Genomic DNA, 24,724 nt, shown 5'->3' on the forward strand with positions numbered 1-24,724 from the left:
GGGCATGTCTACAGAGGCTCTTCATTGCATGCACTGTTTTGTATCTACATAAGCACTAAAAAATTAAAACATGATAAACTTTCCTCTCCCAGAACTAGGATTCCAATTCACATTTCCTTCCTGAACTGCAAGGTCAGAGTCCACAGAATGACTCAAACACAAGCTGGAGATCTAGATGTCATTGGTGCTGCTAAATGTCCGGGGAACACCAACTCTCAGTGTGCAATTGCCATGACTTTGTGAACATACAGAAGTGTGTATATAGATATAGTATCAACTGAAATAACCTACAGACTGTCTTCTGACCTAGAGGCCAAATGGTATAGCACAGCTTATGTTCACACAAATAAGCTCTTTTTCTGCCTCAGAACAAGATGAGAAGGTCCAAACTGGCTATCAGAGATGCTCCCTGGTTTGTGCTACCTCTGTACCCATGGCCCAACAGAGTCTGGGACAGGGATACTGGTCTGGGCTGAATGCATGACAGAGACTTTGGCAAAAGTCAAACATTATGAATAATCATGCTGCAGTTTTTAGGATGAGCCCTGTACAAGTATAAATGTACTATGAAAGTCCAGAGCCCAAGCATCCAGCCAAAAAATCTACCAGAAAACCGGGTACTATGTTAAAGCTCACTTGCCTGCACTTTAAGTGAAGATCATCAGACACTGTTATGTTAAGACAAAACATTTCAGAGCTGATGCATTTTTCAAAAGAACCATGTTCCTTCAGAAAATCCCCAATTAGCTCTGATTCTGAGATTGCAAAAGAAACTTAAGTTATCAAAAATATTGTGAGAAGTTTTCTGACCCAAATTACTTAGCCTGACTCATACACTCATTCCAAAGGTACAGTTGCATGAAAGCAAGGTACTTTTATTTTTTTTTTTTTGGAAGGCAAAAGCCTTATTATGCTGTCTTTGCTAGAAAATGGAAGGAAGAATTGCAGAATTCATAATGTCATATAATTGTTTTTATTGTACACACACTAAAGATCAGGAATATCTAAACATAGTTTAGATATAGTTCCTAGTTTTTGTTTTTTTTTTTCCTTAGATATAGTTATTATTTTTAATGGGGTAGTTAGCTCTACCAGAAGCACTCAAGTTGGATTATAGAATTTCAGGAATCTATCAATGATCAGTGCCTTCAATACAGGTGCAGTTACAGCTACTGACATTGCTTATCTTTAGTGAACTATACAGACCAGATTTTCAGAACCATGCTATTGTGACCGGAGTAGTCATGACTAAAGCTGCAAAACAGTTCATTCTATGTTTTCGTAACACTATGTTTTTATGTGCTCAGTTCATCTTTTGCTCAGGAAGTTGTGCAAACAGCACACAAAAATGAAACATGAAGTATGCCATTCAAGTTTCACCACAGATTTAAGAAAAAATCATATTTCTATATTTTTCTGGTTGTTGATTTTTTTTAATATGTTTATCTCTATAATGAAGTGAGGAAGTTTTCTATATGTTTTATGACTCTCTATATTATATTCAGGAAAAAATCACCTTAACTCATACACTGAGTACTTCCAGAATTAGAGGGGCTTTTTCTGGGATATGAAGCAAAATGGCAAATGTCACTTCTGTATAAAGCAGAACAAGACTGTACTGTAATATCAGCAGGAATACCAAACATGGTGACACTAAGGCATAGCTGTGCTGTGGATGGGGTTTTCAATATTTCCAAGGAGCAGCCCTCATTTTTATTGTACCTTCAGCAGGTTGGTGAACCTGGCACTCAACTATGAGTTTTCAGTATGAAGAGGTATTGCTTTTTGTTTAACTACATGTTGTAAAAGAATACTTATGATTACAGAAGCTTGTCCTACTTATTATTATTGCTGTCCTTCTTAGTACTATTCTTACATCTCAAATAAGTGTAATAAGCTGTTTAGACCTTGTAAATTCATTTGAATAGAGAGAAAATCAAGCGAACTAGGCTTTTTATCCAGAACCTCTTCAAAGAGAAAGGTTCACCAAGATCAGGTAAACAGGCCCCAGTCCAAGCCACCTGACCCGTGTATAGCTGGAACATGTTCACAGGCAGCTCTCATGCTATGACAGTGAAATAAAAACAGGACTATGCCAATACCAGAGCTGAGGAATAATTTAAATGCCAAATGTGGGAGGAAGCAAGTCAGAAAGAAAGCATCAGCAGTCAGCACAGCACCACCCACACCACACAGCCCCAGGACAGCCATGAGGACTGAACCCGGGGATCCATAATCTCATTGCTCTGCCATATCACCATGGGGTCAGCCAGAATTCAGAGTCTCTGTGTCAAGGGATTCATATGAGGTGGTCAAAACAAATTCTCAGGAAAATTCCCTCAGGCCTCAAAGTAATGAGGCCAATGTTCAGCTCTTTGTTTTCATAATTCCAATCCCGCTAAAAAAAAAAAAAATCACATATGCTCTTTGCCTTTGCTAGTGCAAGAACATCTGTGAGAAGCAGAACTGCTTATTCCAGCCTCAGCTCATGCAGGTGCTGGTGTCTTTCTCTCCACCAGGGAAATAAACCCTTCAGAGACAATTCTCTTTGCCTTGGTTAGGTAAGACTGTTTAAAGCTGACTTCTCTCTTCTGAGTTGGAGAAAACTTGTTTTGAGACAATTATATAACTTAGCTTTATACAAACACAGCTCATTAAGAAGGGAAGTTTTTATGGAAATGAATGAGTACAAATCTACTGACAAAGCAACCTACTCATTATGAAAAATGCTTATGCTTTGATGTGTAAAATTCAGTTTTCTGCAAGAAGTGAAGAAATACAGGTAAAATTTGATAGAAGCAATAACAGATAATACATACAGACATTACAAAAATCTCTTATAGCAATTCTTCGAAATACTAATGATGTGCTTTAGCATTATTGTCAAACACAGAAACAGCAATATACTGTGTTCTGAGCCAATGTCAGATACCTGAACCTAATACCTGTCTACTAACATGGCAAGACAGTATTATTAACACTTTACAATGATTCATAACCTGTTCATATTGTGCTGATTTTGCCCAGTTCCACGGTGAAAAAAAGTCTTTCTGAAGTACCAGTCTATATCATTAAGAATCAATTTTCTTTCAACAGTTGTATTGCCCTAGAAAAGAACTTTGCTTTAACTAAGTAATGTTATTTTTCTCCATTAGATTCAAAGAGTCACAGTTTAATTACATGAGCTCTTGTCTCCTTACTCACACATAAAGATTCTCACAACTCTAAAAGTACAGGAAGAGACAGCTGATGTGCAAAGTACATGTATGAGTACAAGCAAGTAGAAGGGGTAGAGGCTGCTGACAGAAGGGAAGTGCAGGAACAAAGTTATCAAGGACAAATCTAAGAATGGGCTTTTATGTGCAAGATGTACTTTGTGCACAATTGAAGACCTTTATATTGGATTAAAAAGACTAGAAAATTAAGAACACATCATTACTTTTACTGCTGCATTTAATGTTTTGCAAGAGCTTTGCTGCATTTTGTTTCTTCCCGGCATATCACACGGTATGTATTTTGAGTAGAGGAATGGAATATGCTGGTTTATTGGCAGAATGCAAGGGCTACATAAATAGGTCACTCTTCCTAAAAGATAGTATTATCCACCTGAGCACAGTGAAGGCTGTTACTACAGTACAAGCTCTTAGAATATTCTTTTGCAGCTCTGTCAAAGGGACCTGCCTGTTTAATTTTAGAATTTCAGCTTGGACTATCCAGGGCAAACCCCTGTGTTGTTTCCACTCATGAATATTTTGGGACACACAGAAACACTCTTTTGCTGTTTGCCTCATTCTTAATGACATTATTAGTTAGGCAGCTTTATTTCCCAGGCATTCCTGGGACTACTTGCCAGATCTCTCCTGCCTTTGTTGTTTGGCCTCTCCTTGTATCATGCAGTCTGTCCTACTGATATATCTGCTGCCTGATTCTTTCAGTCTTGCTCTATAATTTGCTGGTATATCTGGAGGAACTTCTGGCATTTTTCTCTGCTCTGGTGTTATCAATATCTTCCCAAATAAAAATTAAAAATTAAAACTACAAGGAGAAAAAAAAGATCAAATGTACTTCCCTTGCAGAAGGCTTGTTTTCTCTTTCTGCTCTAAATTCCAGAGCTTTACAAGCTCTGTCTTTAACCTTTGGTGTCCTACTTATACCCTCTTGATGTCTCACTCTGTGAGTCTCAGCTTCTGAGGAGCATCCTGCTTCTCCTCCTCTGCTATGACTTCTCCTTACTCCTGAAAATGCCCACTGCTGAGATTATTTTCCATCTCTTGGTTTAAAACCTCCATTTCTTCTCCTTAGCTTTGTCCAGTGAAATTCATCTACTTCATTCTCTTGCAAGGCTCCCTGTGGCCTGTCCCACCTGGCTTGTCCCCTCCTGTCAGTATGAGAGTGCACTACTGAGACATTAGCTTCTTCTCAGCTAATTCCTAAATTTCACGCACTTCTCTATTTTGCTGCTTTTTAGGATAATTTTCCAGCAAATAAAATTTATTTACTCATTCTGAATCATAGGACCTTTTTTATTATGCCTACAGGAAAGCTGACAATAGTCAAACAAGAAGTCCAATGAAACCTCAAACTAGTATTCACTCTCTGTCTTCCTGTCTTTTCCTCCTTTCATTTCCATATGGGCTGGCTGGCTTGTTTTATAATTTGAAGGTTAGTTATTTTGGATGGGAATCACTGCTTTTTTTTTTTTTTTTTTTTTTTCCCAGTCATATTTCTTCAGCAATGTTGAGGGCCTTTAAGTGTTAGACTCTAACATATTTCAGCATGGAGGTCTGAAACACAGGTAGACATTTCAGTAACTATATTCTCGTAAAAGTACACTTTTACTGAGTACTCCTATCTCTCCACCTGGGCATGAGAGTATTTAATGCCACCTGTGCTATGCAAACATTAAAGATTTTAAGACTATCCTATTCTAATTACTAATCCTTATGAGAAGCAGGGAACGTTAATGCTATTGTACTGCTCTAAGTGCTAAACTACATACACAGACTACCTTTCCATAATATTGGATTACTGCAATGTTTAATGGAATTGTCCTGGTAGCATCTTTCTCAAATATTTAAGAACCACTGTTTGTATAATACGGACAGTAATTGGCATGAATTAAACACCTTGCCAATGGTCTTATGTTAAGTCTGCAACAGAGCAGAGACTTTGATGCTGGTGTCCTAACTTCATAGCTGTACTAGTGCATCTTAATAACACAGTTATGCTTCATGATGTTTTAAATCAATCTGACAGCATCAGGGCTTGAAAGGTATTGTGAACAATGCAGACTTTGCAGAAATCCAAACAGTATACATTTACCATAAATACTACGGATGGGTAATTACATATTACAAATTTTGAAGCATGAAATAATAATTTTAATGATTGCATGAAGCATGTACTCAAGCACAAATACAGGAAGGAACGAAAAGAAATTCAGACTAATATATAGCACATAAAAGTCCATGGACAGGATCACTTTGAAAATGGTCAATACTTTTGTGTAACAGTTTATTTATGGTTTTATTTATTTGGTATGTAAATTACCATCAATAATGCAGATGCAGTACATAAGAAATGCCTTTCTTCCACTTGTTTTACTGGAATAATATTACACAGTTAATCTTTTTGAGGGCTATATAACTAAAACCCAAACTGGATAAGATGATGCCTTCACATTAGTCTTATTCCCATAACTCAGGCACTTATCTCCACTAAAATCAATAGATTTTTGAGTGTGCGAGAAGTAAAAGACAAGCATACTAAATACTTTTAATCCTGTGTTGGCAAATAGATTTGTAATTCTGTTACACTTATCTCTAAGGCTGATCTCTACTTTGCATATTTTCAGAGTTTTGATCTACAAATGGGTTTTAATTTGTTGACTTTTGCAAGAACAGACTTGTGGGAGTGAGGGCAGGTCATGCATAATCAAAAAGTAAAACAAAGACAAAAGAAAGATGCAGACACTCTGAGCTCAATTTCTGTATGAAATACAATTAACATTATAATTTCCTTGGACCACACAAAGACCTTCCTGCACTAGGTGTCCTGCATATGTAGGGGATTTTTGAAAGATTCAAGAGATCTCGATCTAGGCAAATGGTACAGGGTCTTATGAAATGAACATGAAAAATGTAGGCGTGCTTTTGTCTCTCTTTGGCACTTGGTAAGAGGCACAGAAAGATGAAAGGACTTTCAAAAGAACATTGTGATAGATCTGGAAGCAGAACCCTCTGACCTAAACCGCAGCTCAGGGCCTGAACTGAAAAGCTTTTCGCCTTCTCTTAGAAGACAAGAGTTCAATGAACTGTGGAAATGAAGAAAATTGTACATAGGCTCTGTAGGTAGAATTAGACATTGATATGTGTGAGTGCTTGAGAAACTGCCAGCTTACGAGAAACTTTCAACTGTATGACAAAAGGCTGGGATGCAAATGCCATTTATACTCAGAGCCAATGACTACCTTAAGCCGTGATAGGGCATGCCAGGATCAACAGTGGTGTATAACCTGCACTGTGTCCCTCCCAAGCACTGCCCTCCCCATGGTGAAGTGGCAGCTATGCTTCCTATTGTTTAGAGGTAGGAAGTTTCAGTCAGACTCCACTCTGCAGATACTATACAGAATGCAACTCAAATAGTTGCAAATCAAAACCCCATTAGTACGACTGACCTCATTCTTTACCTGGAAAAATTCTCTCCAGAGATCAGTCATTTAAGTATATCTATCCTTGATAACCCAGTAGGCCTGAAAATGAAATAGCTTCTCTAATGCAAGCAACAAGAATCAATAGCCTTTAAACACACAAGGACATTTTATTGTCTGAAGCATATATGAGTCATGCCATCACTATACCAGTTCATTTTTGTAATTTGTAGACATAAGGACAGGCAGAGTTTTGGTCCTTGCAGAGAATATTGGATGGGCCAGATGCTCAAGACTTGGGAACTCTGTAAATGAGACTTTCCTGGTAGAGAAGTGCCTAGTGGAGAGTACGTGAGCACAGGCTACATTAAGGGTTGGTTCTTTCCAACAAAAATATTGAATTAGTTGTGGCCAAAATTATGCATTTTTTCTGCATTTATCAGAAAACCTTTAAACAGGTGTTGTCAAAGTGCGATGAAGCTAAGATCTCACAATTGCATATTCAGCTACAATATTGATCAAGAATTGGGGAGGGCAGGAAATGAGGGAGTTTTTGCCATGGAAATACAGAATCACAGATTCACAGAATTGTTAGAGTAGGAAGTGACCTCTGGAAATCATCTAGTTCAACTCTACTGACAATGCAATTCCTTAAGAATTCCACTGATTGACACAAGGGGAAGAAAAGGGAGGAGGTATATATTAGAAGGGGGTCTTAGGCAATTTGGAAAGTCTGTTCCTCTCAAGTACCTCAGCCAATGGGGAAAGAGAATGGGAAATGTGGCTGGGAAATTCAGATAAAAAGGAGGCTGACTGAGTCCTCTAACAATTAGAGAGACCCCATGGGAAATGCCGATGACCTCTCCCTTTATTCAAATAAAGTAACTCTTTATTTGAATAAAGGGGACTCCTCTGTCTCCTTTTTGGACATAAACCTCTGATGTTTGTGGATGAATTTTCCTGACACAAACAGTGCTTTTCTTCTAACTTTGTATTATATGTCACTGAGTTTTACTAGTTAATTCCTCTGTTTCCCATTTAATCAAATTTAATATGGGAGTGAATTTACACTATTAGAAAAAAATAGCCACAAAGGGAAATGTGAAATTTATGTAAACAGTAGTCAAGCACAAGGTTTGTAAAATTGACCCATACTTTGTGCAGCTCTGTGCCTGTGATAATCACATTTAGAGTAACATGAATGGGTGTATAACACAGATGTAGTTAGCTACAGTTAGCAGATTACTAATGGCTTGTTATTTTGAATCATTACTTTAACTTGAAAAGAATGAGTTTATCCAAAACCAGCTCTATTTAAACACAGACACAAAAAAACTTGTTGAATCAGGAACAGAACTGAGCTTGAACTACATATACCTCGAATTTCTTGTTCCTCGTTCATTAAATTAAAAAAAAAAAAAAAGACAGGAAAAATATCCTGGTTATCTGTTTTTGAAGGCTTGAGAGTAGGAGGGCTCTGCAGAGGGATCTGGGCAGGCTGAACCAATGGGCCAAAGCCAATTGGATGAAGTTCCACAAGGCCAAGTGCCAGGTCCTGCACTTGGGTCACAACAACCATAGACACTGCCACAGGCTGGGGACAGAGTGTCTGGAAAGCTGCCCTTTGGAAAAGGACCTGGGGTGCTGGTCAACAGTGACTGAACATGAGCCAGCGAGAGCCCACGTGGCCAAGGCAAATGGCATCCTGGTCTGGATGAAGGGAAATCAAGCTTGCACCAGGGAAATTTTATGTTGGATATTAAGAAAAAATTCTTCACCAAAAGGTTTGTCAAGCTCTTGAACAGGCTGCCCAGGGCAATAGTGGAGTTTCCTTCCCTGGAAGTGCTTAAAATATGTGTAGATGTGGCACTTAAGTGCAGACTTCAGTGTTGGACTTGGAAGTCCTGGGTTAAGGGTTGGGCTTGATGATTTTAGAGGTCTTTTCCAACCAAAATAATTCTATGAAGCTATAATTCCATGAGTAAAACTTGAGTGATATAAAATGCTGGGGAATAGATAGATGGAAAAGCTACCCACTTTTTGGATAGCTGTCAGCTCCATTATACATTTTTTCCCCCAAGTGAACAGTTTTCATCCCTTATAAATTTTATGCAGTGCAACATTGGATTCTTGTACTCCTAAAAAAGATTTAAGATCTTGGGTTTTGATTTTCATATAAGTGTAACGTTTTTGGGAGGGGAGGGAAAACCTCTCCTATTGTAGTCTAGTGTCAATTAATACAGTTAAAGACAAACTGATGATATTTAAGTCCTGTGAACTGATTTGTGAATCTATTTTTACCATTGGTTTGTCTTTTGTATTTAGTTTCATATGTAATTTGGCTTTCACAACAATATCTGTAACTTGCTATTATGTCAAAACTTATATATTATAGTATCAGGAAAACAGAGTGTACCTTGTCAGTAGTTCCTAGTACAATAATAAATATGTATGTTAGAAATTTTTGCATGCAGCTATCTTGAAGTGGCTGAATGACAACTGAGTTTCATAACTAAACTAAGACACAAATCCAGGGTTTGTGAGTGAATGCCACAATCATCCACTATTCCAATAAAGACAAGAAGAAATCCTGCAAAGGCGGTGGAATTGAAGTAATTTGTAAACACTTACTGCAAGGAAGATCTGAAGAGAACTGTGAGCCACTTCTATGTACTGATATTCAAGGAAACACCCCGAGACAGTGATATAACGATGATCCTCTGGTGCCCACTCTGGTGCTGGGGTTACTGAGGTCACGGTGCAGCCCGGCCCATTCTCCATCCACCAGGAACGGTGCATTGAGATGTTAAAGGTCAGAATGAGATCTGTTTCCTGCAGAAGAACAAGAGAATTAATGTGTGGGGATGGTACTGTGGTATCCAATGCCTCAGCAAGGGATTTCACAGCATGCATAAAGAAGCAAAGAGCTGCAATAAAACTGCGCTGTCACATGAAAGTTAGTGGAGCTTGCCTGCTGCAAGCAGAAGTAGCTGTACCTTGTCAGGCAGTAATGCTTTGGAGCAGAAAAATAATCCTGCAAGCCAGAATCTGTTCCTAGACATCATGGCAGCCTAGACCATAGCACTCATTTCTGTAATTGCCATTTTCCAGTGGATACCATAAGGATAGATGGCCCATGTTTTGTTGGCCTGATGTACCAAACTATAAAAGCATCCCCCAGAATTAAGACTTCATACACTTTAATATACACACATCATCTGCAAGGAGGTTTTCCTCATGGACCCAGTGAAGGAGAGCTCTACTGGAATACTGGAGACGATTGAAGAAAAGGATCCTGTACATTTGCTTGTGGGAAAATCTCTTTACAATGCCTCTGTCTGATTGCTAATATCCTAGGATCCTGCAAGGAAATAGTGAGTGCTGCCTTGTCTAAAGACTACTGGGCTAGTTAAAAAGAGGGGCAGAGGTGTGCAACCTTTAACTCCCACACAGCTAGTGTGATAGTGGAATAACTAGTCAGCCATGCCTTCCATTAGGATTGCATTTATAAATAGTTCATAAAGGATTAATGAATTATTAATACACATCATAAACAATACTACGGATATTGCTTTCATAAATTATATGTGGTTGCACATTACTTGAAGGTGTTACAGATAGCTATAACAAAACTATGGACTCTGTGGATTCTGTAACAGCCTACAGTGTTTACCAACATTTTATAAATAATTTATAACTGTAACCTCATTGTAAAGTGTGGCTATCTAGTCTTTGCACACATGTGCCCAATCATGCAAAAAAAATTGCTTTTAAGTAATGTCTTTGCAGAGCTGAACTCTCCCCACACCTAACCTACATTTTTCAGCCTGTTGATGTCATTAATAATTAAGATTCTCATAAAGATTTTAAAATGTAACTATTTAATTAGGCTTACCATGCCAAAGATAATAGAATGCTATTCTATAGCAGATAAGTTGTATTCACATTTCCCTCTCTTCAAAAGAGCTGTTTTTTCAGTCCTACTTATTTCACTTTTTTGCACTAACTTATGAAGAGGTAACTCAATCCAGAGAGGTTTTGGATAATGTCACATGTCAAGCGATCTGTGATTGCACTTGACGCTGCAGTGTAGCTTAATGTTTTTTCTCTGATTTGCACTTTGTATCAAAAGTATGGAAAATTTTGACATTTAAAAAAATAATAAGTCACTATCCTGCATAAGCACACACAGCTATCAGATGGCAGGAAGGACTTAAATATGTTTGCAATGAATAATTACCCTTCATTCCCACAACAGTCCAATCCAGCAAACAATGAGCTGTATGAGAATATTTAAAATGCTTCATATGTATTTAATCATACAATTAACTTCAAGCACTTGTTAGTTTTGATCAAAGCTACAGCAAACATTTATATAAACTATGCAAATTGTGCCCAAATATATAAATTGATGTATGGTTATAAGTTTTCATCTCCAAAAACCATCTCCTTTCTCTGTATTTTTCCCTACTAATGCCATAGACACTGGAAAGTGTCTGCCACGTGGTCCTTGGAAATGGGAATTTTTACCTTTCACCCAAGCCAGAAGATTATTTTTCTTTTTGAAGGCAGGGCTGCTGCAGCCCCTCAAGTAGAACACTGGTCTTCTCACTTAGAATAAGAAGTTGTAGAATAGACATCTTTGGAGTAACTTTGCCTAAAGTAATAGATTTATTCCTAAATTACTGAAACTGGAATCCATCATATTATTGTCAAAAGAACTTTCAACCATTATAATTACCATGGAAAATTCAAAACCTCTACTCTCTTATCAGAGATGCAGCACAAATGAATAGGACTCATTGTCTATTTCTGTTTTAGCTTTGCAATACCTTGAGAAGAATCATGATGGACTAAATATATTTTACAAACTGCAGACTAGGGATGAAAAATGTATTCCTTGAAAAAGAAAGTGATAAACCGGTTTGCAGGAACTGAGTATTTGTTATGCATTTGCCAGATGAAGTGAAAATGGATCAAGAGGAGCTAAACATAAAAATCAAAATTGGGCTCTCTGTGTAGAATATAACTTCTCTAGGGGCAGCTATTTTTGCTTACCACAGATTCAATAATAAAAAACTTTATTAGTTAAAACCACAAGTAAATTTCCAAGTTACACGGGAAATATAATTGCACATTAAAATATTTAAGATTACATATGTAAATAAAATCATTCACAAAATCTATTTTCCTTCCATCCCTGAATTTATCCTCAGATGATTTTGTAAAATATTTACATATTTCCTTTGCATTCAAATAATCTTTTGGCACTTAAGTTGAATGTTGTGATTAGGATTTGTTTTGTTCAGAAATAGTCTTTGAGTGTTTGAGTGCTCACCAGTGAAAAAGTTATAGATCTCTAACAGACCTATATTCTATTTCTTTCTTAGAATAATCAGTAAAACACTATTCTGTTTTTTTTTTTTTTTTTTTTTGTCTTAAAATAGATCTGATACCCAGCATAGAAATGTTATATTCTTTAATTCTTAATAATAATAATAAATAATAATCCTACTGAAAGTCACAGCTTCAAATATTAAAGAACTTTTCATCACATGATTGAGAAAGCTTTCAAAAAGCAGTTGTTACATACTGAGCCAGTTAATCAAAAAGGTCAACTTCAGAAAGCAAAATAATAAAACATGAAATCTGGTTCTGTGAGATTAGACACCATTCATGTCTCAGATACAACTTGGATGGATTAAGAATAACAATGAAATAAAATCTTGAGAAGTCAACATGTAAGTCAGACTTTGCAAATTTCTATCCCCAAAATATCTGGGCTCAGAATAAACATAGAAGGAGCCTATTAACTACAAAGCTGCTGCACAGTTAAATCTTAGGTATAAGTTGTTATATGCTTTGAACTTCCCTATAACCTTCAAGCCATGCCCCCTTTCATACAACCATATTAGTAGAGCAGCTCCTGTTGCTCAGTATTGAAGGTCACCCAGCTTATGAAAAAGTTTCCCTTAGTGAGAAAACACTTAAGGAATTGAATCTTCTTTTAGAACTGTGGAAGCCAAGAAGGGGATGATCTATCTATCATTAACATCTCTTCTACTGACAGCATTTAGAGCTATTTTTGGACAAACTCTGCTTGCTATTTATTTTGTTCACTGTTTGAATACAGTTTTAGTGGACATAGACAAAGTCTACAAAGGAAGCTGGGGATTTATTATGCTCTCTAGTGTATTTGCCGTCTGTTTCCCTTCCAACATCTGTGGCTCAAACTTTGTTCAGGGAAATGCAGAGAAATGGTCTGATAAGCCTCGAAGCTATGAAAACTAACGAGAATTGTTGATACACATTGGGCAAGCCAATATGTTGTTGTTCAAAGTCTGTATGTCAAGGAAGATTTCATTATCCTAAATTCAACAAACAGCTGCTTCCTTTGTGGACATAGAAATACATCTGTAAGGGCTTTATTGCCTATCACTGTGCTGTTTTTGTAAATTCTGCTGGTATTTGTAAAGCTTTTTAGTGAAAATTGGTGCATTAAAGTAGATTTTGATACTCATCAAGAAAAAAACCCAAAGGAACACATTTTGTAGGACATCTTTGCTGACATTCTAAAGATGTGTTGATATTTGTAGTGGTCAGGAAAAATACTGCTAGATTAGACAAATCTTGAAGTTTGGAGGTCTCAGAGATTCAGATTTCTGAGATTAGGATATGAGACATCTTCAAATTACATCTGTAATTTTATTTCAGCTTGGTAAAAAATTTGACCTCTGATGGTTTAGGGACTATGTTTAATACAGTAGATTGCAACCTTCTCAGGGGTCAACTGCACAGTACATAGCATTCTCTGGCTGAGGACAGCTGATAACAGAACATGGCAACATAATGCTTTGTAAAAGCTGCCAGAAAAAGAATAAAAGCTTCTTTGTAATCAGACACAGCAGGAGGACAGCACTGCTCGAAAGGAAAGACAGCTCTTTGTGTATTGTATTAGTACTAGCACATGCTAGTAAGTGATCTGTCTCTTTGCAGAAATCACAATATATTACTGTTTCGATGATTTTTGTTGGTTGCACCTCAGAGAAGCTAATTCCAAACAGTGCCATGAGAAAAAAGAGGCAAGAGTTGTGCAGGGTGATTCTCCTTGAAAGCCCGGGAGATCTCGCAGACTCAGGGAAGTTGAATTGTACTGATTTCAATGGTTGTGGCTTGCTGTCATGGGAAATGATTTCTTCTATTTTTCTAATTAGGAATTGCTAAAATCTGTGCAAACCTTCCAAGTCTCTGCACATCTTTTGTTGAATACAACCGTGTAACCACTTGTTCTATTTATCAAACTCAAACTAGCAAGCACAGGCTGCTTGGAGAGTGAACAATCACACAAGGTTTCAGTGATAAAAGATCAGGGTCTGAAAGCATTTGTAGTTTTGGATGCCTAGGATACACTGAGCCTCTACAGGATTTTATTTTTCTTCTGTTATCTCACTTTTCCACTAAAACTAACTCCCACCAGGCAGTGCCATTTCCTCATGCAAGCAGACTTTTCCCTGTCTAAAGAAAAAAACTCTCCTCACTGAAGAACCAAAATAGAGCTTGTCAGCTGTGGGGTTTTTTGGTTTTGGGTTTTTTTTCCTTGGTTTTTTTTTGGGGGGGATTTTTTTTTATTTGTTTTTTTTTTGTCTGCTTTTAAATTCAAAGTTGATCTATAGAAAACAATTATTGTATAAATCTTTAGGGAAAACAGATATTTAAAGATAATATTTTTCTATTTAGTTGCTTCTGAATTGTGTTTTTTCCTCCCTAATTTTTATATGTGTGTGATGTTTTTTCTTTAATTTGAATTTTTTTTCAGTAACCTGGAATTTGCTTTTTTAATTTCTTCTTGTAAAACCATTTCGTACCAGTATAGTTGAAAATTGGTTACAGAATCTGATTTACTTACGTGCCATTAATCAGATAAGGTTTAACCAGTTTTGAATCTACCCAGCTGATATACTTCTGAAGCTCATCAATGAAGACTAGCAAAAACTGTCCCCTTGTTAGCTTTTCTCAGTATTCTATTTCTCAGTTAAAAATGCTATAAATGTATTTTAAGTGATTCCTGGTGTACCAATATACTTCCGAAGTATTTAATGATAAAGCTACCAGCATGAAAGAGATGACTCATATGTCCTGATTTTCTTCTCTAAAATGAAACTAGAATATTATATTAATAAAATATAAATAATCCTCAAAAAGCACAGGCACTGCTATACAGAGTTTGATATTGTCAATTATTACTTTGTTATATCATACCTGTCAGTTATCTTCTGAAATTAGTAAAGCTACAATTAATGTTATATTAATTTAGATCTTCATATTTTCCTAGTAGTTTAATTTGTACATTGAAAAACCTAAAATTTTTAATCTGTTCTGTTTCTACTCATTAAAAAAAACCAAAACAAAACAAAACAAAAACCCACCTGCTAGGCACCAGAATATTAACTTAATTATTTCAGTGGCATCAAATTTTATAATAACATTATTCTTCAAAAATTTTCTATCTATCTAGTTCTCCAATTAAAATACAATGAAAAAGTAAGTAGAAACTTCAGTTTATATTGCAAAGTTATCGTGATTGTTATTGTTTCATGAATGTTACTCTTCCATGAACATTTTTTTCATATTTAAAGGGAATACTTTTAGAAAGTACTGGACTAAGATCCATTGATTTTTTCCTTGCACAGAACATGTGAATTTAGCCCTTCACAGTAGACCAATGTCATTTATCAAGAGGACTAGGAAGTAGCAGCCAAATGTAAATTTTAATTTAGCTATTATACATATTTATATAAGATCCTGAGAAGTATAATTTTTGTAAATTTTTGGAAAATTACTTTCTGGAGGATGTGAGCTTATGCAGTGATAAAACACACTGAAATGGAAAGCTAACTAGAGGCACTCACACCCACAGTAGTAGCTAACTCTGTCAAATCTTATTTATTTCACACTGTGCAGTAATCAAGGATATCATTCTGGAATTGAGAAAATTGTTTAAGAAAATTGAGTTAAATATAATACATTGTTTTGACAAATTGCCATTCTCTGACAAAGACATCTTATACCCAAGCTCTGATAATGTGAGTGTACAGGAGACAGTTTTCCAGGGGATCTACATGGTTCTGTCCTTGGGATTACCAGATCTCATCTGTGTCCCATGAAACGAAACTGGAAAAGGATTTTACAATTGAACTAAAATCAACATGGTTCTGGGTCTCTCTCAGAAGTGAAGTGAATGTTCTGATAAGTTTCCAAACCTTAGTTATTAACACTGAGCTAAAAATGCATTATTACACTGTTTTCCCAATATATTAGTACCAGTTTTTTTAAGAGTTAGGCATAATGCTTCTAAAGATGTTTAGTTCATTATTCTCTTGGGACTGTTTTTTTTTTTTCCCCTTTGTTTTTACAGTAAAGGAAGTGTGTCTCTCTCTTGGTTTACCCAGGCAAATACACAGATCAATAGCACTTAGAATTTTCAGACACAAATATACATAACCTCTTAATTCTAAATAAAACCCCTCTAAGCACAAGTGTTGCCAATTAATGATAAAAACTTTCCAAACACTATTAAGAGTGCTAAAGTGAAAAGCAGATCTTTAAGCAAGATTTCAGGTGCACAAGTATGGTTCTGCATGTGAATACATTTGATATACTGCAATTTTTAAAAGGTTAATTAGTTCATCCAATAACAGAGTAGTTGCCCCGGCAACACACCCCTGAGTCTGCCCCTTGGAATTGTTCCAGGGGCTTCTTTGCCCTATTTCTTGTTATGTCTTCTAAGTTCTAGTGCAAAACAGTGTCCTTGTTAGAATTTGTCTTCTTGAGAATAAGACTAAACAGAATTTCTGGACTGTCTTAGAAAGGGTTAGCTAATTGTTCTAAAATGCGAGAGAAAGGGCAGGAAAAGTACTACAAGGTATATAGAACTTATGCATCAGAAAATTTATAGAATGTATGCAGAAAAACATTCCAGCTGATGCAGTTTGTTCAGGATCCCCTGGTGATGGTTATTATTTAGTGTTAGGTACGTAAAACAAAATGCATGTGTAAAATGATAAATTTATGTTTTCTGTTTCCTATTTTTTTAATTGTCTTTTAAAATGTAAATAATTATCTAGTGCCTGTAGTGTGTGCAGGAAACAGTAAGACTTTGGACAGATTTCTAAAACCACAAATATGCTGTTGCTGTCCCAAAAATGCTGTTGCTATATCAAAAGAAGTGTTAGGAAACCTGAGATTATTGTAACACAGGTGGGGTTCATGAAATACCAGGTTGAGGAGAAATATGTGTTGTGTACCTTATGCTCTAAAGCCCAAGCATTTCTAGTCAGTGGTGATTTTATAAGCATTAAGATCTCAGAATTATTAAAATGAAGCCTAGGTAAGTCAGAAAATTACTAAAAAAATGTGGAGTAATCTTTCTCAGTTTGATTTGCATCTGTTCCAATGTGAATAATTTCAAAAGGATTTACTTCTGTGGGGAGGTTGCAATGAGCTAAAGTATCAGTTTAAAAAGCATAGCTTGTTCTCACAACCCACTTGCATTCTCAGTGCAGAATAAAATATCCAGATTTAAATGCCTAGAATTCCTCTGAAGTGAGTAGAAAGGACCCAATTGTAATACAGTGATAAATATTCCTGACAGAGTCTGAAAATCCTGTTTGGAAACCTAGATGCTGAGCAGCCCAGCAGCCACAGAGTGATTATCAGGAAGCACAGGAGAAGTGTGGGCTCTCTCCACATAGCCCTTGGGCAGTGTTCAAGAAATGATGTGGAATAACTGTACAGCATCAACTACTTCAGGCTCTTTCACTATAACTTATTCCACTACTGACCCAGCTGACCAATGCCATCATCCAAGTGTTAGATTCAGATCTGAAGCTGTGCAACATTCACGCACCTTGCAAATTTGGGCCAGTAAAAGAAGAATCAGATCTCTGCAGAAACATTGATACATGCCCAGCATGATGTCCACAAAACCTGCATGTAACAGTCTCTATTGCAACACTGCTGAATATCTAAGGTTTCTCACCTTTAGTTTAGCACATTTTCCTCCTCGTTATGACTTTCACCAATTTTAAGGAATTGCACAGCTACAGTCCATCACATGACATGGGAAAACCTGTGTCACAGTTTTCAATGCTTTCAATGTATGGCAAGAGCTACTTTTGCCTGAGTTATACCTACCCTACAGACTTTAAAAACCACCTTCAGTTCCTGTCTGAAAGATTCTATTTTATTTTTTAAATGGAAAGATATCTGTCACAGGAGCATGTTACACAACTCAGATAAACTTCAGTTCATAAAGTGTTTATTCATGTCCTTGTAGGTGATGATGATTATTATTAGAATACCTAAGGCTATATCAGATTTGATAAATCAACCTCTTTTCAATTTACATGAACTAATTAATTTAGCAGTAGGTGAAATTGCTCTCTCTTTTTGTGGTGTGATATCATGTCACTCAAAATGGACCACAGATTAGTTTTATTAAAATTAATTTGACTATCCAATACTGACATTTAAGTACAGAAATAAGAAGATCTAAATTATCTTGAACAGAGAATTATGGCTGTTTCATACATTGGCTGCTTCCTGTGTTTTAAAATTATTAGGAAAGAAAGTACACAGTTGCTTCTGTCCTAAAGCTGATAATTATTTTTCAGGGTTTTTTTTTGTTGTTGTTGTTTTTTGTTTGTTTTGTTTTGTTATTAATTTGTGCATTGGAAAAAATTTTGATTAATGAGACTACTATGGATGAAATCCATTTTTAGCTAGTTTTGGCTTTCAAAATGAAAAGAACAAGAAAATGAACTATACTGTGGAAAATGTGTGTCAACATTTTCATTGGAAAATGTTACAGTTTTCCAAATTTGAGGTGCTTAGGCTGCATTTGAAAATTGGAAAATGTCAGCAGTCCCACATATCCAGTGGAGAGGATACCATTCAAATCCTTGAATCAGAAATTAAAAATAAGATACTAATAAACTTCTACTTTGACATTAAAAATCTCATGGAAACAGATGAAAAGAAACGTAATCACCTACATTAATAAACAAACTATAATCTCCAAAAAGCTGATAGAAAAGCTTTTCAAGTGGTTGTTCTTTCCTCTAGTGAGCTGCTGCTATGATGTGACAATTCCACCTATGTAGTAAGCCACAACCTCCTAAGGACAATTCAAAGCCATTTAAAAAGACTCAGTGCATACCTCTGGATAAATGTATGGGTTTTATTACATTTTCAAAATCAGCCCCTGAGGAATAATCTTATGATACCATGCTAGATTTTTTTGCCAGTATGCAGGAAAGCATCTCATGTACTGCAAAAGAAACTGCAGCAATTTAAACCAGTTAAGTATTAATCCACAGATGAATAGCATGTCTCTCTTTTGCCTGTTGTCTGTGTGGCATGTAATGCTGCTAAAGCCTAAGAGGACTCCCTCTTATATGTAAGAATACATATAAGAATATATATATTCTTACATATAATGCAAGAACACCTAGATTAAGATGGCAAAATCACCTCAACAAATCAATCCATTATTTTCCTAATCTTATACTTAGCACCAGTTTGCACACCATATATATCTATATATGCAGTATACATAAGATGTAGAAAAAATATGCAGATTAAGTGTGTGGGGTTACAGTTTTGAACTGATGGTGTTAATAGGTAGCAAAAAGTAATTTTCCAGATATCACACTCTGAAATTCTTTATATCTGTTTCTGTTTCCCATTATTTAAGACTCTTTTCTATTAGATTCAAATATTCTCATTTGATATATTGTAGAAGATATAGTGGTTAACAGATAACTATGTTACTTAACGACAAAGCAAATGCTGTTTGGTCTTGCATTTTCTAGGGTGGTCTTGCAGAAACTTTATTCTATTTTTAAGAGATAAATTAAATTTTATAGAAAGATAAATTATATGGACTGATTAGAATCTAACCAAATTGCTTTTTACTTCATGTGTAAAACAAATGTATAAGAGATATTTTAGAAAAGACAACACAACAAACCCTGTTATTGGAAGAGTAGGATTTAGTACCTGGCAGGCATCCTTAAATATTAATTCCTAGATCAGCTCTGTTTTAATGACAGTTCACTGACTGTTCATGTCAGCTGTCGGCTGTGCTGTTACTGAAGTTATGTTTGGATGCTTTGCTAATATTTGGGTGCTTTGCTCCATCTCCCAGGGCTGTGGAAATTGGAAGATTGGCTTTCAATTAATATTAACATTGAGCACCCAAGAGTGTTTGAATGACTGTGAGGGGTCCCTGGCTCTGCTCTCAGGCAGGACTGTCAGTAGTTTTCTCCCTTTTCAGAGAGAATGGAGCTCTTCTCTGTGGCTGAACACTGACTGGCATGGGAGCAGCTCTGCAGAAAGAAACCTGGGAGTGCTGGTGGGTAAAGACTCCTGGGCTGTGTTGGGGGAGTGTCACCAGCAGGCTGAGGAATGTGGTTCTTCATCCCTGCTCAGCACTGGTGACAAAACACCTGGAGGGCTGCTCCAGTTCTGGGCTTCCCAGTCTGAGAGAGACAGAGTGGAACCAGTCCAACAAAGGCTTCTAAGCTGGTTATGGACTGGAGCACAGGACATTGGAGGAGAGGGAGAAGGAGTGAGACCAGTTCAGGGTTAACAGCTGAAGGCTTGTGAGGATGCTACTACTGCCCATAACCACTGAAAGGGAGAGCTTAGGGAAGGCAGAGGCAGCCTCCTCTCATAGGTCCACAGCAGGAGGACAGGAGACAGCAAACATGAACTGGAACACAATAAATTCTAATTATTTTAAAATATTTTTTAAAACCATGAAAACTGCCAAAGATTAGAATGAATGCTCAGAAATGAGGTAAAAATTCCATCTTTGGCAATATACAAAATATGACCAAAAAAAAGCACCTGAAAAATGTCATTTAATTGGCCCTCCTTTGAGAAGAGGGTTACACAAAGTGGCTTTCCAACCTAAATAATTTTGTGATTTAATGTGTCTTTACTTGAAGGCTTAGAAAGGTTGTTGCAGTTCTTTAAAAAACAAATAAAAACCCAGGAAGTCAATAAATCAACCAAAGAAACAAACAAAAAATCCCACCCCCCACCCCCACAGTTATAGAATGGATTATCTTCCTGAAGCATGAATATCTATAGGGTATCTCTCAAAATCCTATTGTAACATACTGGGGACCATGGTATTAGTGAAAGCACAGTATTTAGGAATTAAAAAAATGAAAGCGTGCAAAAATTGAGGAAGTTTATTTCAAGATATTTTCTGTTTTTTACCTCCATTCCTTTTGAATCATATCACAGTTCTTCAGTGTTCATATTTTACTTGCAAGCATTCCCTACTGGCTAGCTAAAATTTACTTAAGAAAATCTCTTCAGTATCTACTCTGTACTCAAAGACCCTCCAATTTCCAGCCAGGATTAAGATGAAACACTAGGAGCAATGGCCTTTAATGAGCATAGATTGAGAGGAGTACCGAAAACATAGCTCTGTCTCTGTAGACCAAATCAGTGATTGAAAACTTTATTTAAGAAACTGATGGGGAGTAGATTTGCCATTCTAACTATAGTGTCTGTGTCAGTTTCTTAAATTGAGTTTTGAGGAGCTGATTTAGCCCAGGGAAATGGAGAGATCTGGTTGAAGTGTCTCTTGGGGCTGCTTATACTAAATTTTTTGTTTGTGTTTAGTGCTAATGCAGAATTAGATGAACTCCACTGCCAAGATGTTAGATCAATGCTTTTATTACTTGGAATTGGAAAGTTGATACAATGATATAACAGTCACAGGGAGAAGAATGATACAAAGAGGTCTTTGATTTCCTGGTGCTTAGGAATATTGAAAAATACTGTGAATTCAAAGGAGTTCATTTTTTTTAGTCAAGGAATAAACATATATCTGATTTATTAAATTTAGACTGGGTAAAAATATTTTCAAGGGACTGTATATCTGCTCAATGGAAAAAATATATAATTCAATAAAGAATTCGTTTTTTTCAGAATCTATAGAATCCCTTCACAGTGAAATGCCAGCAATATACCGCATATGCTTTGTATTTTTCTTTGGAGTAAAACTCTCATAAAATAACTATGAGAGGTGTCTTTTGTTTACACAAAGACAATTTTTACATCAACATCACTGACTTTTTCTTTCCTGAAGAAAAGCATTGGAAGTATTAATGTTTCTCTGAATTCCCAGGATCACAGTAGTTTTCTATCATGTGTGTTAGTGCAATTCTGATTTCACTGGGAGTTCAATTTGCCCAGACAATGCAGCAGTAACCTCTATATGCTTTCAATCTAAAATAAATGCTTCAATTTAATCTGAAAGATGAATCTATAAAGTATAATTATATTAAAGGCATACATCTCTTAAACAACAAAGAAAAGGACCTAATATAAAAAATGAATGGCAGAGTTAAAAGTAAAAATAAAGATTACATGGTTAAGTCCTCAAAGGTTAGGAAATGACAAACTCCTTGGTTCTGCCTTAGTGTGCTTCAGCACTACAATAGAGTATTAATTACATACAATTTTTTATTGCCTAGGCTGAGCACAGAGCATCCTGTAAAACTTCATCATTAAGCCCTCATGCATTTTTCAGTCTTTTACCCAGTAGAAGCTTACAGCTTAATCCAAAATAATGTCAGGAATTTTTTCTTTTTTTCTTTTTTTTTGGTACTGGAAATAATTCCGTTAAATTAATGGAATTTTCACATGTGAGATTAAATTTGTTAAACTGACACCAGACATTCAGAAAAACACTTCCCAAGTCACTACTGTGTCTTATATATATTTGGGCCCATTAATCTGTCTTTCCTTGTTGATGGTGATAGGGGTATTTTTTAATTCTGGGTTTGCTTTTCCTTCCGATATTGATAAATATACTGTGATTCTTTAGCACACTGAGGTGAATGTCATATGAGACTGACAATTCAAACAATTCAGCAATGTCAAAACAATTTTTATTCTGACTTACCCATTAGATATTCTGCAAAAAAAAAAAAAAAAAAAAAAGGGAGAAACTATGTCCAGAGGGAACAGTCATATTGAAAAGAAATATGAAACTATGCTGTACTGTCATCTATTCTTGGCCCAATGATGACAAATTTTCATTAATTATGTGAATGAAAAGAGGAAAGGCTTGTTGCTATATGATACTGAGAGATTGCAAGAACATTTGAGGAAAGGACTGGCATTCAAAATCATATTGAGAAACCCCATATTTTTCCTGTAAAGTGCTATTCAGCAAGGACAAGTTGAAAAGTACCTTTGTGTTGAAATAACTAAACATACAAACACAGTATAGGTAACAAAATTCTGGATGTCACTCTGTTACAAGGAAGGGGAAAATTATCACAGCACAAACTCTCTCTAGTATTGGCAGGATTTCAACTCAAAGGGCTTCTAGAAAAGCTGTGGACTAGAATGAGCAGATGTCTGAAAATGAGACCTGTGAAGACAGATAGGAAGAATTGGGGTTTCCTGGCTCAGAAGCCTGGGAGCATGACTGGCTGCTGGAATGAAGTGAGTGGCCTCTTTCCCTGCCTGTAATGGAGGTACATCATCACTGGCCCAGGAACTCGACTGTGTGGCAAAGACATAGCAAAAAATTAGATCCTGGGGGAGAAAGTTTCTGAAGCCAAGGGAGAGAAAACACTGGAGAGACCTGACTTGGGAGTCTGTGTGATCCATTGTTACTGGATTTTAAGAACAAAATAGACTAAGTTCTATCATGTATTCATACATATTTAGGCTGATGACATGTACTAATTGACCTTCTGAGCCATTCATCAGTGTGAATCTATGATTCTAATAACCCAAAACAGTCCTGGGAATACATAATATTTATAAATATGTAACACTTATCACCAGTCATCCCACTGAGATTTGATATATTTAATATAATAATTAGAAGTACCCAACGTGTAACGCATAAACATAACTGAATTTAAATATAAGACTTTTCCCTGGAGCTTTCTAAGAGATATGAGCAGTTTTAATGCAAGAAAAGGAACCTTGTTTATAGAAGTAATTTTAAGGGAATGACTATAAAAATTTTCTTCTTTATTAGGTTCCCAGGTTTTGATAGGACACAATACAATACAATATTGCACAGCCCATGCAGTGGAAGTCTTGAAACAGAGTATGATCTGTAAAAGCTGGAATGCATTTCCCTAGCTTTGGCTGTCTACTTCTGAGCTAGCTGCCTATGGAGCAGTGGAGCTCTGTGAGGGTATGAGTAATCTTAAAAGTGTGGAGGTTTTCTTCAGCATGAGGTGAATCATACCTTACAGTTCTTTGGCTTTAGAGCAGCTCAAAACACTTATCCAAAGGTACATATCTGCATTCCTTTCCACTCCATATACTCAAAAAATAAAACCAGAAGTATGGCTATTCTGGAGTACAAAGAAATCAGATTAAAAATAAATAATTATGTGTGTATATATATATATATATATATATATATATATATATATATATATATATTTGTATAAAACCTGTGAGCCAGATGCAGGTTTTCTGCAGATAGATGTGCTTAAAAAGGCACTTCAACTATAAATATGTGGTATTAGAGCAAATACTTGATAAGTTGGAAATTCCTTCATGAATAATAATAAAAAAATTGTTTTACTTAATTATATAATGTGGAATTTACTTGGAAGAATACTGAAGTTCTACTTGAAAATCAAGAAGATTATTCACTTTGACACTTATGTATGATACCAAAACGCATTAAGGTTTTTGGAAACTTGGCCTTAAATGGCTATGAACTCATGCTGTGTGAGAAATTTGAGGACTCTGAGACAAAGTTCTTGGGGGGTCTGCAATACTAGAAAATTGATTTCTGAATTAATCACTTAAATAGTGATTAGGTGATTAATCACCTAAATAGCTGATTTATAGGTGTCTATGAGCTCCAGAAACTGTGGCAGTGCTGTAGGCAGTTCCCAGGATTCTGCCATCATTTCACCATGAATGTACTGCTTTGGATTCAATATCCAAACTTCAAAACTTCTCCATTGGAACACCAAGATCTCTTATAGATATCTTACATCCCATCAA

The 24,724-nt window shown here is 36.1% G+C and overlaps 1 protein-coding gene across 1 annotated transcript in view; it reads right to left on the bottom strand.

The window, feature by feature from the left end:
• Nucleotides 1–24,724, bottom strand: part of NKAIN2 (sodium/potassium transporting ATPase interacting 2) — a 510,593-nt gene that overhangs the window by 68,570 nt on the left and 417,299 nt on the right. The window contains exon 4 of the mRNA XM_021547161.3: nucleotides 9,281–9,481. Coding sequence (XP_021402836.1) covers nucleotides 9,281–9,481 — 201 coding nt within the window. The remainder of the gene's footprint in view (nucleotides 1–9,280; nucleotides 9,482–24,724) is intronic.

The sequence above is a fragment of the Lonchura striata genome, chromosome 3, assembly GCF_046129695.1.
Source record: "Lonchura striata isolate bLonStr1 chromosome 3, bLonStr1.mat, whole genome shotgun sequence".
Classification (NCBI taxonomy): Eukaryota; Metazoa; Chordata; class Aves; order Passeriformes; family Estrildidae; genus Lonchura; species Lonchura striata.